The sequence below is a fragment of the Ptychodera flava genome, chromosome 18 (genome assembly GCF_041260155.1).
Source record: "Ptychodera flava strain L36383 chromosome 18, AS_Pfla_20210202, whole genome shotgun sequence".
NCBI classification, from domain to species: domain Eukaryota; kingdom Metazoa; phylum Hemichordata; class Enteropneusta; family Ptychoderidae; genus Ptychodera; species Ptychodera flava.
The window spans coordinates 15826715-15843349 of NC_091945.1; the positions used below are offsets into that span (position 1 = coordinate 15826715).

General features: G+C 36.2%; 1 protein-coding gene across 1 annotated transcript in view; it reads right to left on the bottom strand.

The window, feature by feature from the left end:
• Positions 1-1621: 1621 nt before the first annotated feature.
• Positions 1622-16635, bottom strand: part of LOC139116976 (MYCBP-associated protein-like) — a 58099-nt gene continuing 43085 nt past the window's right edge. The window contains exons 7-20 of the mRNA XM_070679734.1: positions 16139-16258; positions 15551-15819; positions 14262-14380; positions 13434-13653; positions 12788-13051; positions 11879-12025; positions 10970-11205; positions 10287-10396; positions 7797-7817; positions 7327-7362; positions 6602-6622; positions 3400-3488; positions 2612-2833; positions 1622-2225 (exon numbers count right to left, since the gene is read on the bottom strand). Of these exons, the coding sequence (XP_070535835.1) occupies positions 2127-2225; positions 2612-2833; positions 3400-3488; positions 6602-6622; positions 7327-7362; positions 7797-7817; positions 10287-10396; positions 10970-11205; positions 11879-12025; positions 12788-13051; positions 13434-13653; positions 14262-14380; positions 15551-15819; positions 16139-16258 (1973 nt within the window). The 3' untranslated portion in view covers positions 1622-2126. The remainder of the gene's footprint in view (positions 2226-2611; positions 2834-3399; positions 3489-6601; positions 6623-7326; positions 7363-7796; positions 7818-10286; positions 10397-10969; positions 11206-11878; positions 12026-12787; positions 13052-13433; positions 13654-14261; positions 14381-15550; positions 15820-16138; positions 16259-16635) is intronic.

The following is a 16635-nucleotide window of genomic DNA, read 5'->3' on the forward strand; positions in this document are numbered from 1 at the left end:
CGACGAGAATGGTTTTTAAACTATAGACAGTAGAAGTTCAAGCGAAATATAACATAATTATCTCTCGATGTAAGAAAAAAAAATTAAATCGAAATTAAATGATAAAGTTAAAGTAAAATTAAAATGAAAAAAAGTAAAAGTAAAATGAAAAAAATTAAAATTACAATGAAAATGAAATACATTTTAACTATGCCTGGGGGATGACAGCTGATACAGTATCATACCAGCATGGTTTATGTTTTCCATAGTTACACATAGTCGAATGGCAGCCCTTGGTCGCTGTTTCATAAGCAAAAAATCAGAATATGGCGATGGCCGAGAGCTGCCAAAATTTCTGAGTATATATAATTTTCTAAGCCCATCATTTGTCATTTCGTGGTAGGAATATTCTACATGTAAGTAAATTTTCAAAGTGGCCAAGGGCTGCCATTCGACTGAGTGTAACTCTATAGGAACTGGAAAGTATGAGGGTATACTGTGACAGCTGTCGGCCATTGCCAAATTGTGATTTTTTAAAAAATTTTTTCCTTGGGACACGGCAGCCGAGGGTGGGGTATAACTCTACAGGAACTTAAAAGCATGCTTGCTTTCATCTTCCTTTTAATTCATTGTACTTTATTTATTTTAAATTTAATTTTAACTTCAATGTTTTTCTGAAATCAAGAAAAATTTTACTATAAAATGTTCCTGCATTTTTTCTAAAATAAAAAAGTTTTTGTTACTAATTTTTTGTTTTCCTTTACAAAAAAAGTTTTTTTTCAAATTTGTCTTGCTTGAAATCATTTTTTTCTTTCGATATTATTCAATTTAACATGAATTATCTTCGTAAAGCTTCACTTTTAAATAAATTTTTAACATAAAATTAATTTGATAATTTTCATGTATTTTAATCAGGGGCAGCTCTAGGACACCTGAGACTGATGATTCACTTACTTGGCAAAATTGCATTTACAGCCCAAATATGCAAATGTGTAACAAACCGATCTCAAAATATCTTGAGTTTTCCAATTTTTCTTTGAATAAGATCCATCAACGGCTGAAAAGTGTATAACACTGTCATAAGTGTCAAAAGTGGCTTGTAAATTTAAAAGTGTTAACATCATTTTAGATTTCCTGCCATTTTCAAAACTAATCATGTCAAAGAGAAAATAAAGATTGCAACAACACAAAGTTGGCCATCGTGTGTTGTGAGTAAATAGCATAATGCTTGTTTTTGTTATTATCATGATGTGTATGTGTTGGAAATACTGCATTTTTTTTGCACTTTTCCATAGGGTGCCATTTTACAAGCGCGGCACCCCTTTATCATTTAACGTAGGCATCGTCCAAATCAGTAAGCAGTAATACTTCTGTACATGTCCTTCAGTTAGCACATTTACACAAACCACCTTTAGTTTGAAAATAAAATCATGAAAATAATGCATAAAATTTGCAGCTATTGGGGCTTTAAGATACCAAGAATTTTGCAAATATTTCTTCATTAGATATTTTGGAAAATGGACATTTTGATGTTTTGCACTCAGGTATCAAAGCTTCTAAGTCTAACATTCGGGAAGATTGGAATCTATTCCAGGAAAAATACATGATTGGGTAAAGATGGAAACACAATAGACAGTCAATATTTCATCTTCTCATAGATATTTTTATTCTTCAAAAGAACAGACAACAAGAAGTTGTGAGTTGTGGACAAAGTGACTGGTGTACAATTACTTCAATAACAGCAAATATTTTCAAGATTTTTTTCAGCCATATATGCAGATAATGAAGACCATATCATACAAAGTTCATTATGTTTTATCTTTTCAGGAAAGTGGACTTTCACAAAAAAGATTCAAAAGCTGTCATATCTATCTTGTTATGCATTTTCTTCAGACTTTGTTGTATTTGTTGGTGTAGTGGTAATTGCACTATAGATTTACACAGAATTTCTGTACGTAGAAAGTGAAATTTTGGGAATATTTCATAACACACTGGGTAAACATTTATTTATGTACAATGAAAGAGCAAGGAAGAAATAAATACACAAAGTCAAATTGGACGGTTTGAGCTACATACAAAATTATATATACAAACAGTTTTTGCATAGCATACTTTCTGGTACAAATTGTTTTATAAATTCACTTTTGTCATTTTGTTTGACTCAATGCTTTTTCTTCTTCATAGCTTTTGATTTCTTCAAATAAGGAGACCATTTTCTCAACCATGTCACCAAGAAGACCATAAACCTGTCGTAAAAGAAAAGGAAAAACTTATTCTAAGCAAATGACTGTTCTGGACATTTAAGCTCATAATTCATCTCCCCCACACCCACCCACCGCCTCTCTCTGTCTCTCTCTCTCTCTCTCTGTCTCTCTCTCTCTCAGAATAGACTGACAGAAGTTGCAATGGCAAAACAGCCCAACACACATTCCACTTAATATTTCATAATACCAGCACTCGTGAATGTATACCAGATTTCATATTGTCAATGTTTATGTTATAAAGTTTCATTTTTCTTGTATGAAGCCTGTATGTATGGTAACAAGGCAATTTTTAAAAATCCCTGATTTGTCTTTCATAATGTATCTTGTTGCTACTTCTGTAGTTTGAACTTGTAGGATGAAGCTCTCACCTGTACATACAGCTTGGTTCTGTATTTATTGTCCAATACAGGATCACCAGTCTCTGATGCTGGAGTGATGGCGCCTGCAAGAAGCTGTGGACTACGTAAATCTTGTCTTTCACCTGATGGTGTTGTAAGGTCTTTTATGCTGCTGGACTGCGTAGGAGTAGGCGCAGTCCGAGACTGCTTACCACCTTTGCTTTTGCTTTTTGGACGGTCTTTTTCCTTTTCCTGTGAAGAAAAGGGAATTTATATCAAATAAATGGGTCATAATAAAATCAGACTCCAAGAATTTTATGGCATATTTAGAATCAACATCTTTCCAAAATTATGTACTTACATCACATTGTACATTTAGTCCATGGGTGGAGGAAATGTGATTTAGACTTTAAACAGCAGCTAATTCCATTAAGTCATTTGATCGGTGTGAGGCATTTCTCTGTTTACAGACATGGAATGTTACTTTTCAAAAGTTTGGTTGAAATTATGACATTCTTTGATCAACTTTGGAAAATGTCCAAAACCAAAACCTCCATACTTTGCTGACCCAATTTTCAAAAGTCAGGGTTCTCCACAGAGGGATTTTAAAGGTGGGCTACAGCTCTGTTTTCAAGCAACCTTTCATACATTTTTAGCCAACACAAAAGAATACATTTCACAACAAAAAGAATATGCAAATCATGCATCATTATGGAAATTTGTCACCATATTGGTTTTTTTTTCCAAACTGTGGAGTATCATGAAGGTATGCAAAGTAAATGTGACATTTGATTACAGAATCTTACAAAGTGACTTACATCCTTTTTTCCTTTCTTTCCACCATCTTTTTTATCTTTCTTGGACGGCTCTTCCTCTTTCGGCTCCTTCTTCTTCTTCTTTGGTTCACCTAGAGATTCATAATATTTATTTAGTTTGATAATGAAACACTAGGGATTACACTTGGCGCAAAAATTTGCTGTTTTGTTAATACTGTACTTCAAACTTTGTAGTGAGTAGACATTTCACTGCTGTGAGGTTCATATGATTGACCTGTGTGCATGATGTGGTTTTGCAAACCAAACACTGATAAACGGGATTAGTGTTTGTGACAAGATTTCAAAACCACTCGCTAGTTTGCTTCCCACACAGGTACCGGAGTTAAAGTGGCTTCACGAAAAGTGTGTGCATGTCATGCTTGGGTTGCCATGGCTTCATATATGGAGAAAATCTACACAAAAGAAGATGGTCACGAAAGAAGCTGACATGGGGTGATGTAAAAATTGGAGTGAAAATTGAAAATGTGGGATGAATGATCATAATAACTTTGACATGGTTATATGATGAACCAGATTTGAAAGATTTATTCAGAAATACAAAAGAGGTACACAAGGAATTGGTTGAAAGATTTGCACTCAATATTTTCAAAACAAGTCATCGTTGATGACACAGTCCCCGCTTGTCCATTTTGTTATAATCTTTGGTGTCTAGGTAGCTGTGGTCTACATGTAGGTAGCTGTGGAATGACATTGGTGCAACGGGTGCATCAGGCCTGTGACTTGCATAATAAAGTAATCTGAGGAACATTCAATAAATGACTCATCTCTGCCAGTAATGACCATTGAAGGAACTTTTGATTACATCACACATAACGATGCCCTCACTGCCTCTAGTGTCATGACGGCACATACACATGGTTTGGTGGAATTTTCGAAATGGTATGGGATCGGGTATGTTGTTGTAATCAGCCATTTCGGATCATATAATGAAACAAATTAATGTGCACAAGAATGCAGCCATTGTATTTTATCTTCGTATCACGTTTGAACAAAATCAGTCCATCGAGGGACAGTGACCTATGTTTATGTTTCAAAGACATAAAAAAATCACACCAAAATTGAAATAAAATGGCTGTTTATTGACCATGTGGATCATAGCACAAAATTAGTGGACATGCATATGTATGCCATAGTACTTTATCGTTGTACCAAGTCTCAACAACATTGGTTAAGGAATATTTGCATATGATTAAACCTCAAAGACATGAAAAAAATCCAAAAATGACCATCTGGCAGTGATATTGGGAAAAAATGACAATCTGGCAGACACATTGGAACATGTCACAAAGTAAATTGGCATGTATATGTATGCCATAGTGCTTGATCTTTGTGCCAAGTTTGGACAAAATGGGTGTAATGACCTTTGAATTACGCTTCAAAGACATGCAAAATTTCAACAAAATGGCAGTTCTGCAGCCATATTGGATCCTATCGCAAGGTTAATTGATACATGCATATGTATGCCATAGTGTTTTGCCTTTGTGCCAAGTTTGAACAAAATCGGTTCAAGGATGTTTGAGTTATGGTTCAAAGACATGAAAAAAATCGCAAAAAAATGGCCGCCTGTCGGCCATATTGGATCATATCACAAAATAAATTGGTGTTCATATGAAGGGCATAATGTTTTGTATTTGTGCCAAATTTGAACAGAGTCGTTCAAGAATGTCTGAGTTATGGTCCAAAGACATGAAAAATCGCAACAAAATGGCCGCCTCACGTCCATATTGGATCATATTGCAATATAATTTGACATGCATATGTAGGCCATAGTGTTATGCCTTTGTGCCAAGTTTGAGCAGAATCGGTTCAAGGATGTTTGAGTTACGGTTCAAAGACACGAAAATCGCAAACAAAATGGCCGCCTCGGGCCATATTGGATTGTATCACAATATAATTCGACATGCATATGTAGGCCATAGTGTTATGCCTTTGTGTCAAGTTTGAACAGAATCTGTTTGAGGATGTCTGAGTTATGGTCCAAAGACATGAAAAATCGCAACAAAATGGCCGCCCTGCGCCCATATTGGATCGTATCGCAAAATAATTTGACATGGATATGAAAGCCATAGTGTAATGCCTTTGTGTCAAGTTTGAACAGAATCTGTTTGAGGATGTCTGAGTTATGGTCCAAAGACATGAAAATCGCAACAAAATGGCCGCCTTGCGCCCATATTGGATCGTATCACAAAATAAATTGACGTGCATCTGTAGGTCATAGTGCTTTGCCTTTGTGCCAAGTTTGAACAAAATTGATTCAGTAGTGTTTGAGAAACTGTTGATGACGGACGGACGGACGGACGGACGGACGCACAGACGGGACCCAATCTATAAGTCCCCGCCGGACTTCGTCCGCGGGGACTAACAAACAGTTGAGAGATAACGGTATATAGAGATACAGTAAAAATTAAAAATGTAAAGCCAGATGGGAACTTTTTCTCATTTTGTCGCCAATAAAAATACATGAAAAATCTTAATATAGATCTTAGAAAAAGAGGATATCGTCTTTCTTACTCGATTATTTGTCTCTATATTTGTGTTTCTCCAAATATGAATCCTTGGGCAGCCAAGTTTATGTTAGTTGAACCAACACATTTATTGTGAAGCACACCACTTTGAAAACTTCCTATTACTTGAGTGAAATGCTCGTTAGTTTGAAAATGTGCCCTTGCTCCTTTAACAATAATGCAAAACATACCATTCACATACATTAAAAGGTAGAATGCGCCTCCAAGACAGATATTTGGACTCTCAAACTTTTACAATATTTTTTTGGTCTACCACTTGTGGGGGCTCACAGGGGTGGCAGCCATTTTGAATTTTTACGGTACCAAAGTTTGCACGGTGACCCCTGATTGTCATTCTTTTTTCAAAAGGGAATGGTTTAAAGTTCCCATCCTGAGAATTTGAGCAAAAGTTTGCGTTTTTCAATTTGGAGGCCCATACTACCTTATTAAATACACATACAGAACTTGACCATTCAAAGTTAATATGGTACACTTTTTCTCATAAACATAGCTGTCATGAAAAATCTACTGATTCTACCCCGACAAGCCCTATATATTGAAATGGTCTTGCTTGTTTGAATGAGCAGACCATTCCAATATGCACAGAAAAGGGTGGTTTAGAATAGATTTTCAGCAAACAGTTTTCTTTCAGTGGCGTTGACAATCAATCACCAACTTACTTTTCTGAGAACTTTTTCCAGCTGAAAGGTGTCACATGGTGTAAAGGATAAAATTAATTACAAAGAGAATGAAATGGAACTGGGCATGTTAGTGGGTTAGTTTGGGTACAGACAAAGCAGATGGGTACATGTGGCTGGGACATTGCCAACTAAAATGGGTGTACTACATTGAAGGGATCAACAGGTGTTGGGATGTTTGGGTTAATATTATAATGATAAGTTTATGGTAATGAATGGGTTGAAATGGGTTGTATGATTAGATGAATGAATGTTGAGGGAAACACAACCATTAAAAATCATGAAAACCTGATAACTGATTGGTAGTTTTAGGAGGTGAGGACATTTTTCTAAATTGTGATCTCACATTGTAGAAAGACTGACATTTGACTGAAATGCTGATTACAGTGTCTTTTGCATTTGAAAATATATTCCAACAAACATTCTAAATATGGCCAGGGTTGAGGAAAGACAAAAACACAAAACTGTAAAATCATATGGCTTTGAAATTTTGTCTCTGCATTATTGAAAATAGTTAACAATTTGAGTACTTTGAATGTGTGCAACAAAAACTGCAAATGCAATGAAGAAACGACATGCAATCATTTACCACGGAAAAATAAAAATTTGACAAAAGACGTTGAGATTTGACAGATTGCAGACAACATGAAAAAAACACAGAAAATTCACAGCATTTCTATCATGACAAGAAGGTTTGCATGTTGAACCTGCAGAATCCACGCTTCGTTTGCCAGACTGGATTCCTGAGTTTGTGAAGAAGAGAGCCGGGAAAAGGAGTTGATGAGAGGCAAAATTTATCACAAAAATAATGATTTGGAAATTAAAGTGCGTTGAACTCAGCAGGAAAAAAAACCGAACTCAAAAAAATGGGTAAGAGAATACAAGAGTTTGACATAGTTGATATAAATTATCTTGAGAAAACCAAAAATCTAAATATTTTCTGAGTATTACTCATTCTACAAAAAATCAAAATTTCAAGTACAGTGCAAGAGTGTTACATTCACTTTCAGAATTTCAAAATTTGGAAAAATGTGCAAGTGATAATAATATCATCTCACAGACAAAAAAATAGAAACGCATAATCAATGGAGCACAGATGCCATTGTGCAAGACTGAAAAAACTTCAAATGCAAAAGTGGGAAAGGGCTTCAGGTGGACAAAACCCACGCTAACTTACGTCTGTCATGATAGCGTTTCCCTAAAAAAGATAAACAGCATGTGATGAAGTATGATTGGTGGAATGAAATGCATGACAAACTTGACTTGTTAAAAATGAGTTCAAAATCGGAAAAAGTCAAGATTTTGAGACTGTCAATGGGGAGTGTCTAATGACACATGAAAACCAGAAAAAAAATGGAATTAATATGTTATCGTGAAAATTAGGAGCAGAAAAAATCTGTGTGCATTCCTAGGTGATTTTGGAAGAGCTTTCATTTATATGGGCACTCATACAATAACATACATTGCATACCATACACAAACACACAGACGTCGGTCACTCTGCTTCTATACGAAAGCATTGCTAACTCTGAGAGTGTCTGTGAACTGCATACATAATACCATGCATCAAAACAGTGAACAGACACATCAAATCTCAAATAAGCACGGTTAAAGTCAGAGAAAAATAGAGACAATCTGTTGATGAATGTCAGTCCGAATATTAGTACATATCGGTTTGGCCGGCACATGACCAAAATTAGTCTCACCGAGCGAAAAAATGTCAGTTGTAGCATAACACTTACTACATGGACACTGTGGACAGGGTCCTGGTACTCAACAACAAGAGACAGTCCACCAGTTATTGTTAATTGTGCGGTCACAAAGACAGCGAGTGGAATGTGCAGTTGTCAATCAGGCAAGGATAAGGAGAGCATGAGAGGTTACAGGCAGGACAGGACATAGTGTAAGATGATGCATTAGCAAGTGTGAAGGGAGGATGTTAGTTTTGTGGACAAATACTGAGAGGATGGGATGGTCCATAAGCTTTGAGGGCGCTTTTTGCATCATGGGATGATCCAAGAGGGATATAGGTACGGTTGATTGAGACTTAAACGGGATTCAATGGAAGACCATTGGAGATTTATGAGTTTCTAGGGGTTTATTGGGTACAGCGTGGGATTTTAAGGTTTGGAATGGATGTTGGTAATCTATGTTGAGGGTCACAGCAGAAAAAACAGGTGCTTGATATAGGATTCTACATGATGACTTTTATAGGAGGAGGTAGGTACACACATGATTGGCTAATGGTACTAGCTGAGATATAGATGGGTTCTGGCTGGGATGGATACAGGAAACATGAGAAAGTCAACAGCCAGCGTATACAGTGAGATAGGCAAGCAACTTGTTGCAATATTTACTAGATGTGCACCAGTGCAATTTGAAGTATAACTGCATCTAGCTGTAAGCTCTCTCTTTATTGTGAAATGGCTATTTTGTATCAGTTATGCCTTGCTCAGTGCACCTTGGGGTTAAAGTTCATCACCATGCCTACAATCTACCATGAAAATTTTCTCCGTCACCAAGCAACACCTGGTACACCAGTATGGTAACATCTTCTGAGCCAAATACTTAATCCCTTTCACTACCGTGCATCAGATTTATCTAACGCTGTGACTGCTTGTTGTTGAGGACGAGGATTATGTCCAAAGCACCATGTAATAATGACAAAAAAAATGTGTGATTTTATCATTTTTTTTCAAATTTGTGTTGATAACTGTACCTCTCATGGCTTCTAGGACTGCTAAGACTGTTGATTCACAGAAGACAATGAAGATTTTTTTTTTGATGAAGAAAAAGAAAACACAAACATGACTACATTTGGAATGAATATCACGACAAATACAATGTAAAAGTGAAGTAAAATATAAAATCTAATAGAATAAACATGCAAGGGGGTTCAAACTAAATTAATTTAGATCAACAAACTTTATAAATTGGAAAGGCAGTATGTAAATACATAATGGGGCATTTGGGGCAGGCCTGGAGTACATTTTGGATGACAGAATCCGAATTTTGCAAATTAACATCCCAGTTTAATTTGTGCAGAGAAAAGAGGAAACAAACAAACACATGCAAAAGTCAACGAGGAGAAGACGTCACTACTATTTTTTGTTGTAATAAATTATTAATAAAAGATACATATTAATAATGGTTTTTCATCTTTTTAAATTACTTATTACTTGATCTCAAATCTGATCAAAACAAGGACTCAAACAAAAACACAAAATAAACAAAATAATTTTAAAAGATATGTCGGATCATACAGGGCATACATATGGAACAAATATTAATTATGATTGCATACTTGAAAGCTAAAGTACATTTATTATTTAAAGAATCTGAAGAGAAATATTAACACTGTCATCCCCTTTGTTGAATGTAGTGGTCTTTACCACAGTGAGAACAATGGGGACAAACCATTCAAGGGATAATGAAAGGGAAAAAACAAAATATCAAAAAGCATATAAAACTGTAAGGTAGATTACTCTTATGAGCTATCAGGGTTGACTCTCTGATTTTTTTTTCTTGTTTTAAAAAAAATTATTTATTATAATATATTACAGGTAGTGTAGAGTCTTCCTCATTTAAAAGATGTATAGTAGATGAATAAACATAATCACAGCATGCATAGAAAGATGAGCAGTGGCTGTGGAAAGACAATACTCACTTGTTTCCGTCTCAGGATAAACATCCTCTTTTTCATCCATGCCTAGATTACTACGCAAGAACATGGACTGCCCTACCAAGCCATCCACAGACTCCAACCAACACTGATATCTGCAGGCAAGAAATTTCAACAGGTCATCTTTAATAAGTATATCATAACACAACACAGATATAGCGCACCCATGTCAGTGTTGGAATTACACCGTTTTATCCGAGTTTTGACTATAATTAAGTAAAAGTTTTGGGGGTAAGTGACAATAATTTTTCATTGGTGTTATTATGTTAGCAGACAAAATTAAGTAAATAGGGTAAATATTGGTTGATGCTTCTGAATTTAGATGATACTGTAGAGTAAATATGGCAAGATATTGGTTGTTCACAGAAATAGCTTGATGAGGTATCATTCTACTCTACTCATATGATCCATTAAACTTGAAAATAGCCACATGAAATTATTATTATTCTGCTAAATATGATAATATACAACCCTTCTACATTATCTTTAATGTTGTAACAGATTTCAACATAATCACCATCAATAGGTCTTGCATATAACTACAGCAATACTCATTGCGTATATTTACAATACTTGAACTGAAGGAAACTTTATTGGTAACATTAAAGTATGGCCAAGTTACAAGGCCTGTCTCAAAGATGTTGGATTTTAATCTCTTTCCTACTTACGCTACTTTGTACATCTGTTGTTGTACTGGCGACATCGGAGGGAATCTTAACGCCACCACCGCCGTGTTCATCCTCATCAACAGGTCCTCCCGCTTCTCCTCATCTTCTATCTCCAGGAATGCATCCTTCATGTTGCCAAGCGACAGATCCCACTCTTTGCCATCTCTTTCTTCCTCATCAAATTGTTCCATGTAGAGACTTCTCAGCTCAGAGACAATCTCATTTGTAAAATGCATCTGCAATGAAAAATGTCACATTTTCGACAAATTTTAATGATAAAATTGAAATAATTTTTATAATAGCATGCAATTTCATGAGAATTTAGAATGAAATATTTATTATCATGATAATTCATGATATAACACAACAACAATATTATTTTAATTTCATTCATATAACATCATTTCCCACACTTTTCATGTAGATCTGCAGACTTATGAGCTTTGCTTGCTGCTTTGTGTTGAGTTCTGGATATTCAGGCAGGTCAGATTCACAATATTTCTTTCTGTACAAAGTATGCTTGAATAATGACAAATCTGAACAAAATTTAAGAATTACCCCCTCACATTTGACAAGAAATACCAACAAGAGTTTCATGATGTCCTTAGAAACTCCACAGCTACCAGGGCAAGTCAGTCAAAGTTCAAAAGCTACAAGCTGGACACGGAGGTCATACATATTTACACATACTATAATCTGAAGATCCAATTGACAAACTTTGTCAATGAGCCCTGTCACATATATGATAACCTGCTTGTACAGAATATCAAAATGACTTCGTGTCTCAGAGAAGTCCTATTTATCATTTTTTTCAGATTGTAACACTCTGTATGAGAAATGTCCTGTGGTGTCAAACAATTGATCTAATAGTAAATAGCAAAACCCACAATTTGTTTTTGACAGACTTACCCCAGGATTGAGTCTTTCAAATATTTCTTCCTCTGTGATGTAGGCATCTACTGGTGACCTGGCTCTGTCTGGTGTACGGATTCCTTCCACCAAATCATCGACAATCTTACGTATGTTCATTTCTGCTTGTTTGTGGGATAGCTCTCTCTGTAAGATCAATCAAATGAATTTTAAAAATAAAAAGTACTGGTTCGTAAAATTGAAGAGAGGATTAATGAGATGTCCTGTAACCCATCAACAATGCAAATGTTGGCACACATGAAGTACACTTGAACACATCTTTCTTAAGGTAGAAATCAAGGCTTGTCTAGGGTGCCTTCAATGGTTAATATATACAATCATACTCCCTAAGGTGATGGTAAATGGTGCTTAAGAATAGCATGGACTTAGTTTACTTAAGTCGTGCCAAAAATCTTCAAATGCAAACACTGAATATCGATATAGATATAGATAGGAGCCTCATCATTTACAGATTATAACAGTGGCATATTAAACGTAAAGGAATAAAATGCTAGTCGTTGCTTTGCAGGAATCTTTGTTTTTCAGCAAGCAACATCCATAATATTGATATAAAGTTGTATCATATCTGCTTGTACAGTACAATTTCATGTTCCACCCTGAAAATTATGTACAATGCCTATAGTGGTAAAGTTGTCAACACAGTGTTTGTGTCCAGTTTTCATTGCCATTATGTCCAGGTCAGAATTAATTTGTCAATAATTAGATGGAGTATTGCACATAATGATGCGCAGGCAACTGTAAATTTTTCAATGAAAACAGTGAAAATATTATCTAAAAGTTACACCTATTATCTCTCTTAGTTTTCTGTGAAGACAGGATGAAGAAATATCACCAAGGTAGCACACTGAACATGACCAGACTCTGTGTAGAAATGGTGAATTTTCTCACCTCAATTTCATTTCTCAATTTCAAGTTCTTGTCTTCCTGCAATGCAACAGCCCTAAGTGTCACTTGGAGAGCACAGCCTCCATTCAGAGCTGGTCTAGTGACCAGCTGCCAGGTCTCGCTGAAGATGCCAGCGTTGGGGGACTTGAAGACGAATGGGAACTTCAGACCATCGCCAGGTAGCAATACACCACTGCTGGTGTTGAAATAAAACCGCTGCACGTTACCACTCAGCACTGTCTCCAGTGGGTTGGATTTGGGAATTAGCTGTAAGGTGACATATGAAAATATTCAGACAACAGTAATCACTTTTGACACATTCTTTCAAGAAAATTTAAGATATTAACCCTTTCAGGCCTGACTTTCTGATAACTTGCAGTGCTAACCTAATGTATAGGGGTTTAGGCCTGAAAAGTTCAACATCAAATTTGACACTCTTGGATTCTCATTGTTCTTATGAAACTCAATTTAATTGAATGAAAATATTTTCATTTTCATTACCTAGAACAAAACTGATTTGATTGTTGCTAGATTCTTCATTAACCAAATCAGAAAGGACCTGTCATAATTTTTTTGTAATCCAGGTCCAAGCTGGGTTATTGACATAAAATGACCTGGAGACTCTGATCTGACATGAACTTTGACCTACCTTCCAATCATAATAAATGGTTGTTGTACCATCATTCACCAGCTGTAGGTGTGAGGTCACCCTCTCACCAGCAAAGGCTTCAAAAGTGACTCTGGCTACATGGCCAATTTCACCCTTGGCAGCGTAGCTATCTCCGGTCCATCTGGCCGGGTAGCCATCAAACAGCAAGGCTGGCCCTATCACTGGCTGTGGAATATCTGGCTGGTCACGCAGTGGGTCTCTGTCAGAAGGAGGTAGTAAAGGTGAGCAAACTCAAAGTGTGTAGATATGAGCAGTGCAACACCCCTTGCCTTAGCGTATTACATTTTGCTGTTTAACCCTTTTCACCACCATGGTTTAGCCCAAACCCATTGATATCAATGATGATTGCGGACCTATTTACAGGGCATTGGGGGTGAATGGGTTAAAGTTTCTCTCCCATTTCCTGACATACATAAGAATCCACCTTGAATATAAAAGATTTTTTGATTCAAACCAAATCCTGGAATTCCGAGGGTTCAGTCTGAAGGGGCATGAAATGTTGAAAAGTATGATATCCCTTTGTTTCCTGTCACTTGAAATCCTTTATAGAATTGATTTTTTTCCTTTGAAAAGTTAGATAGAATTAACTAAAAAGCTAATCAGCTACTCAGAGTTCTCCTATTTGGCATTTCCTGTACACATTCATTATTTATTATGAGAACTGAGGATAAAAAAATATAAGGAACTTCTTCAACTTCAGACAGTGCGATTACAAATCTATTTTTTCTGTTGGAAAGCAGTTTAGATCACACCACTTCACAACAAGGGGGGTGATCATCAGGTGAGGGTGTGGGTTATGAGACTTACTGTGCATCCTCTTCCTCTGGCATTTCCGTAATGGTAGCGTCCTGCAGGGACTCTCGTTCTGCTTCTTCATCGAATCTCAGTGGTTTGTTACTGCCGACTATTTGCAGGTTGTCAAGATCCTTGTCAGGCAAAGAGAAATACAGAAAGTCAGAGATATGAATAGGCAAAACGATACAGCTAGACCAGTGTACTTAATCCTTCGCAACCATTTAGCTATCATATTGTCTAGTTGCCGACATCACTACATTCTGTTTTCACCTATAGAATAAGGTAGTTTGAAGCAGATCAATAATTATCCTTGCACATTCCTCCAAAATTAATTTAGAAATAGCCATAAAGGACAGTAATCCTATAATTTGTAAAATTTGGGAAAGAGAATGTTTGAAGTGAAAATTAACCCTCCCCTATCTTCACTGATTTAAATGAAATTTGGTCTCTTCTGAGAGTGATTTCTATCATGTTTATATACATCCTAATCACATAGAGATGTTGTAATGAATGCATATAATACTCTATCTAACTGATCAGTACTTGGTCTTGGCAGCCTTGTTAACCCTATCATGATACTCCATGTTATTTTCATAATGATGGGGCTGCAGAAAATAAATTAACGTCTCACATTCAAGGGTTTTGATGTAACACGTGGTGAGAGTGCTTACCAATCTTTGCAAAGATACACTCCTGCACTTTCTCAACAGATAGTAGTGTGTGTACTTAAGAAGGAAACAGAAAATAATAGAGAAGAATATGTGTACGGACAAAGGACAAGGATTGAGAAAATGGATGACAAACGACAAAGATCGAGAACAGGATGACAGAAAACAGATTCAAAGACAGTGGGAACAAGCAGTATATGACATATAAAAAGATACTGAAGATGATAAATGGAAGGTACAAGTAAATGGGATCTTAAGTTAGATTGCGTCTCTGGTACAGATATTTGGACTCTCAAATATTTTACAATTCTTCTCTGATCTACCCCTTGTGGGGGCTCCTTTTAAAGCTTTTGGAGTAAGAATAATTTTCACTGTCTTAGTTTTTCGATAATCAAAAATTTTACTTTCCCATAGAGTCAAAGACAAGCATGGTGGCCATTTCAAATGCAAGTATTGGTAAATGTTAAGAAATTTGCTTCTTGACTTCCAAACTTTGCACGGTCATCAGCTGACGGTCATGCCTGATTTTTATTCTTTGAAGCACATACTACCTTAAGAAGAAAATGACAGTAAACAGTGAGAAGAACAGAATGTGTATCACAGTGAAAAATCTAGGGTGAAACTTAAACATACTGGTTTGTAAGGATCTAGTTCTTCCATAACTTCTTGAATTTGTTGTTTGCGTTGGTGAAGATACTGGGATTTCTTCCATGGGTAATTGATGGGAGTTGATCTTCCAGCTTGCCAGGTGGTTCCCTTTTCCTGCTGAACTACTTTGGGATTCCCGATGTGCTCAACAGGGGGTGGATAGCCTCTCTCGGTCTGGGTCAGGGTCATCTGAATGCCGGTGATGTCATCACCTATCTTTTCGACCTGTTTCCAGAACTCACTGCCGACACGATCTGAGATTTGACACAAAGAATCAAATTTCAACCCTGTCAGTGCCATATACAGAACAAGTCTAGAAATTTGTATGGTAGGGGAAAAAAACTTATTTTAAAGGTATACTGTCACCTGTTCCAATTTTGCCATAGTTACCATGGAAAGAGAAAATCTAACCAATCACAGATTTTTAGCGGATGGCCGCTTTTTAAAAACAGCGCCCTCACATGGGCATTTTGAATACCAAGGAACACCCCTCTGACCATATATGGGCATATTTAGATTACAGGTGACTGTATACCTTTAATGGCTGATAAAAAATGTGAGTTGATTACTTACATCCCTTCCCATAATCCACTGCAGGGATGGATCTGTCAATCAGATATCTCTCCTCTTGAATCTTTCTGTAATCTTCGGCTTGGTTCATTACAAGATGTTCAACTGGTTTCTGCAGAAGCTCTGCGGAAATACATAACAAAAAAAATTATGATCTCATATTCTGATTCAGTCCATGACAAGTAATTATAATTTTTTCCTTCAAAAACTGTCGTATGTAATTTCAAAATATGTGGCAAAATGACCAGTGAAATTAAACACACAATGAATTTTGCACAAGAGTGAAAGAAACAGTTAAGAATTATTTCAATAATAGAACAAGGAGGATCATGGGCCATTTTTGTTTGAAATTGTACTGTCTGTGTTTGAAAGTCAAATGTGTCTTGATCCTAGGAAACAACTGCCTCTGTAAGCCACTAAACTTTGAAATATCTATCTATAAATCTATTTTGTCGCCATCAAATTGATATAGTTTCAAAACTGTGGTTTGAACAAATAAT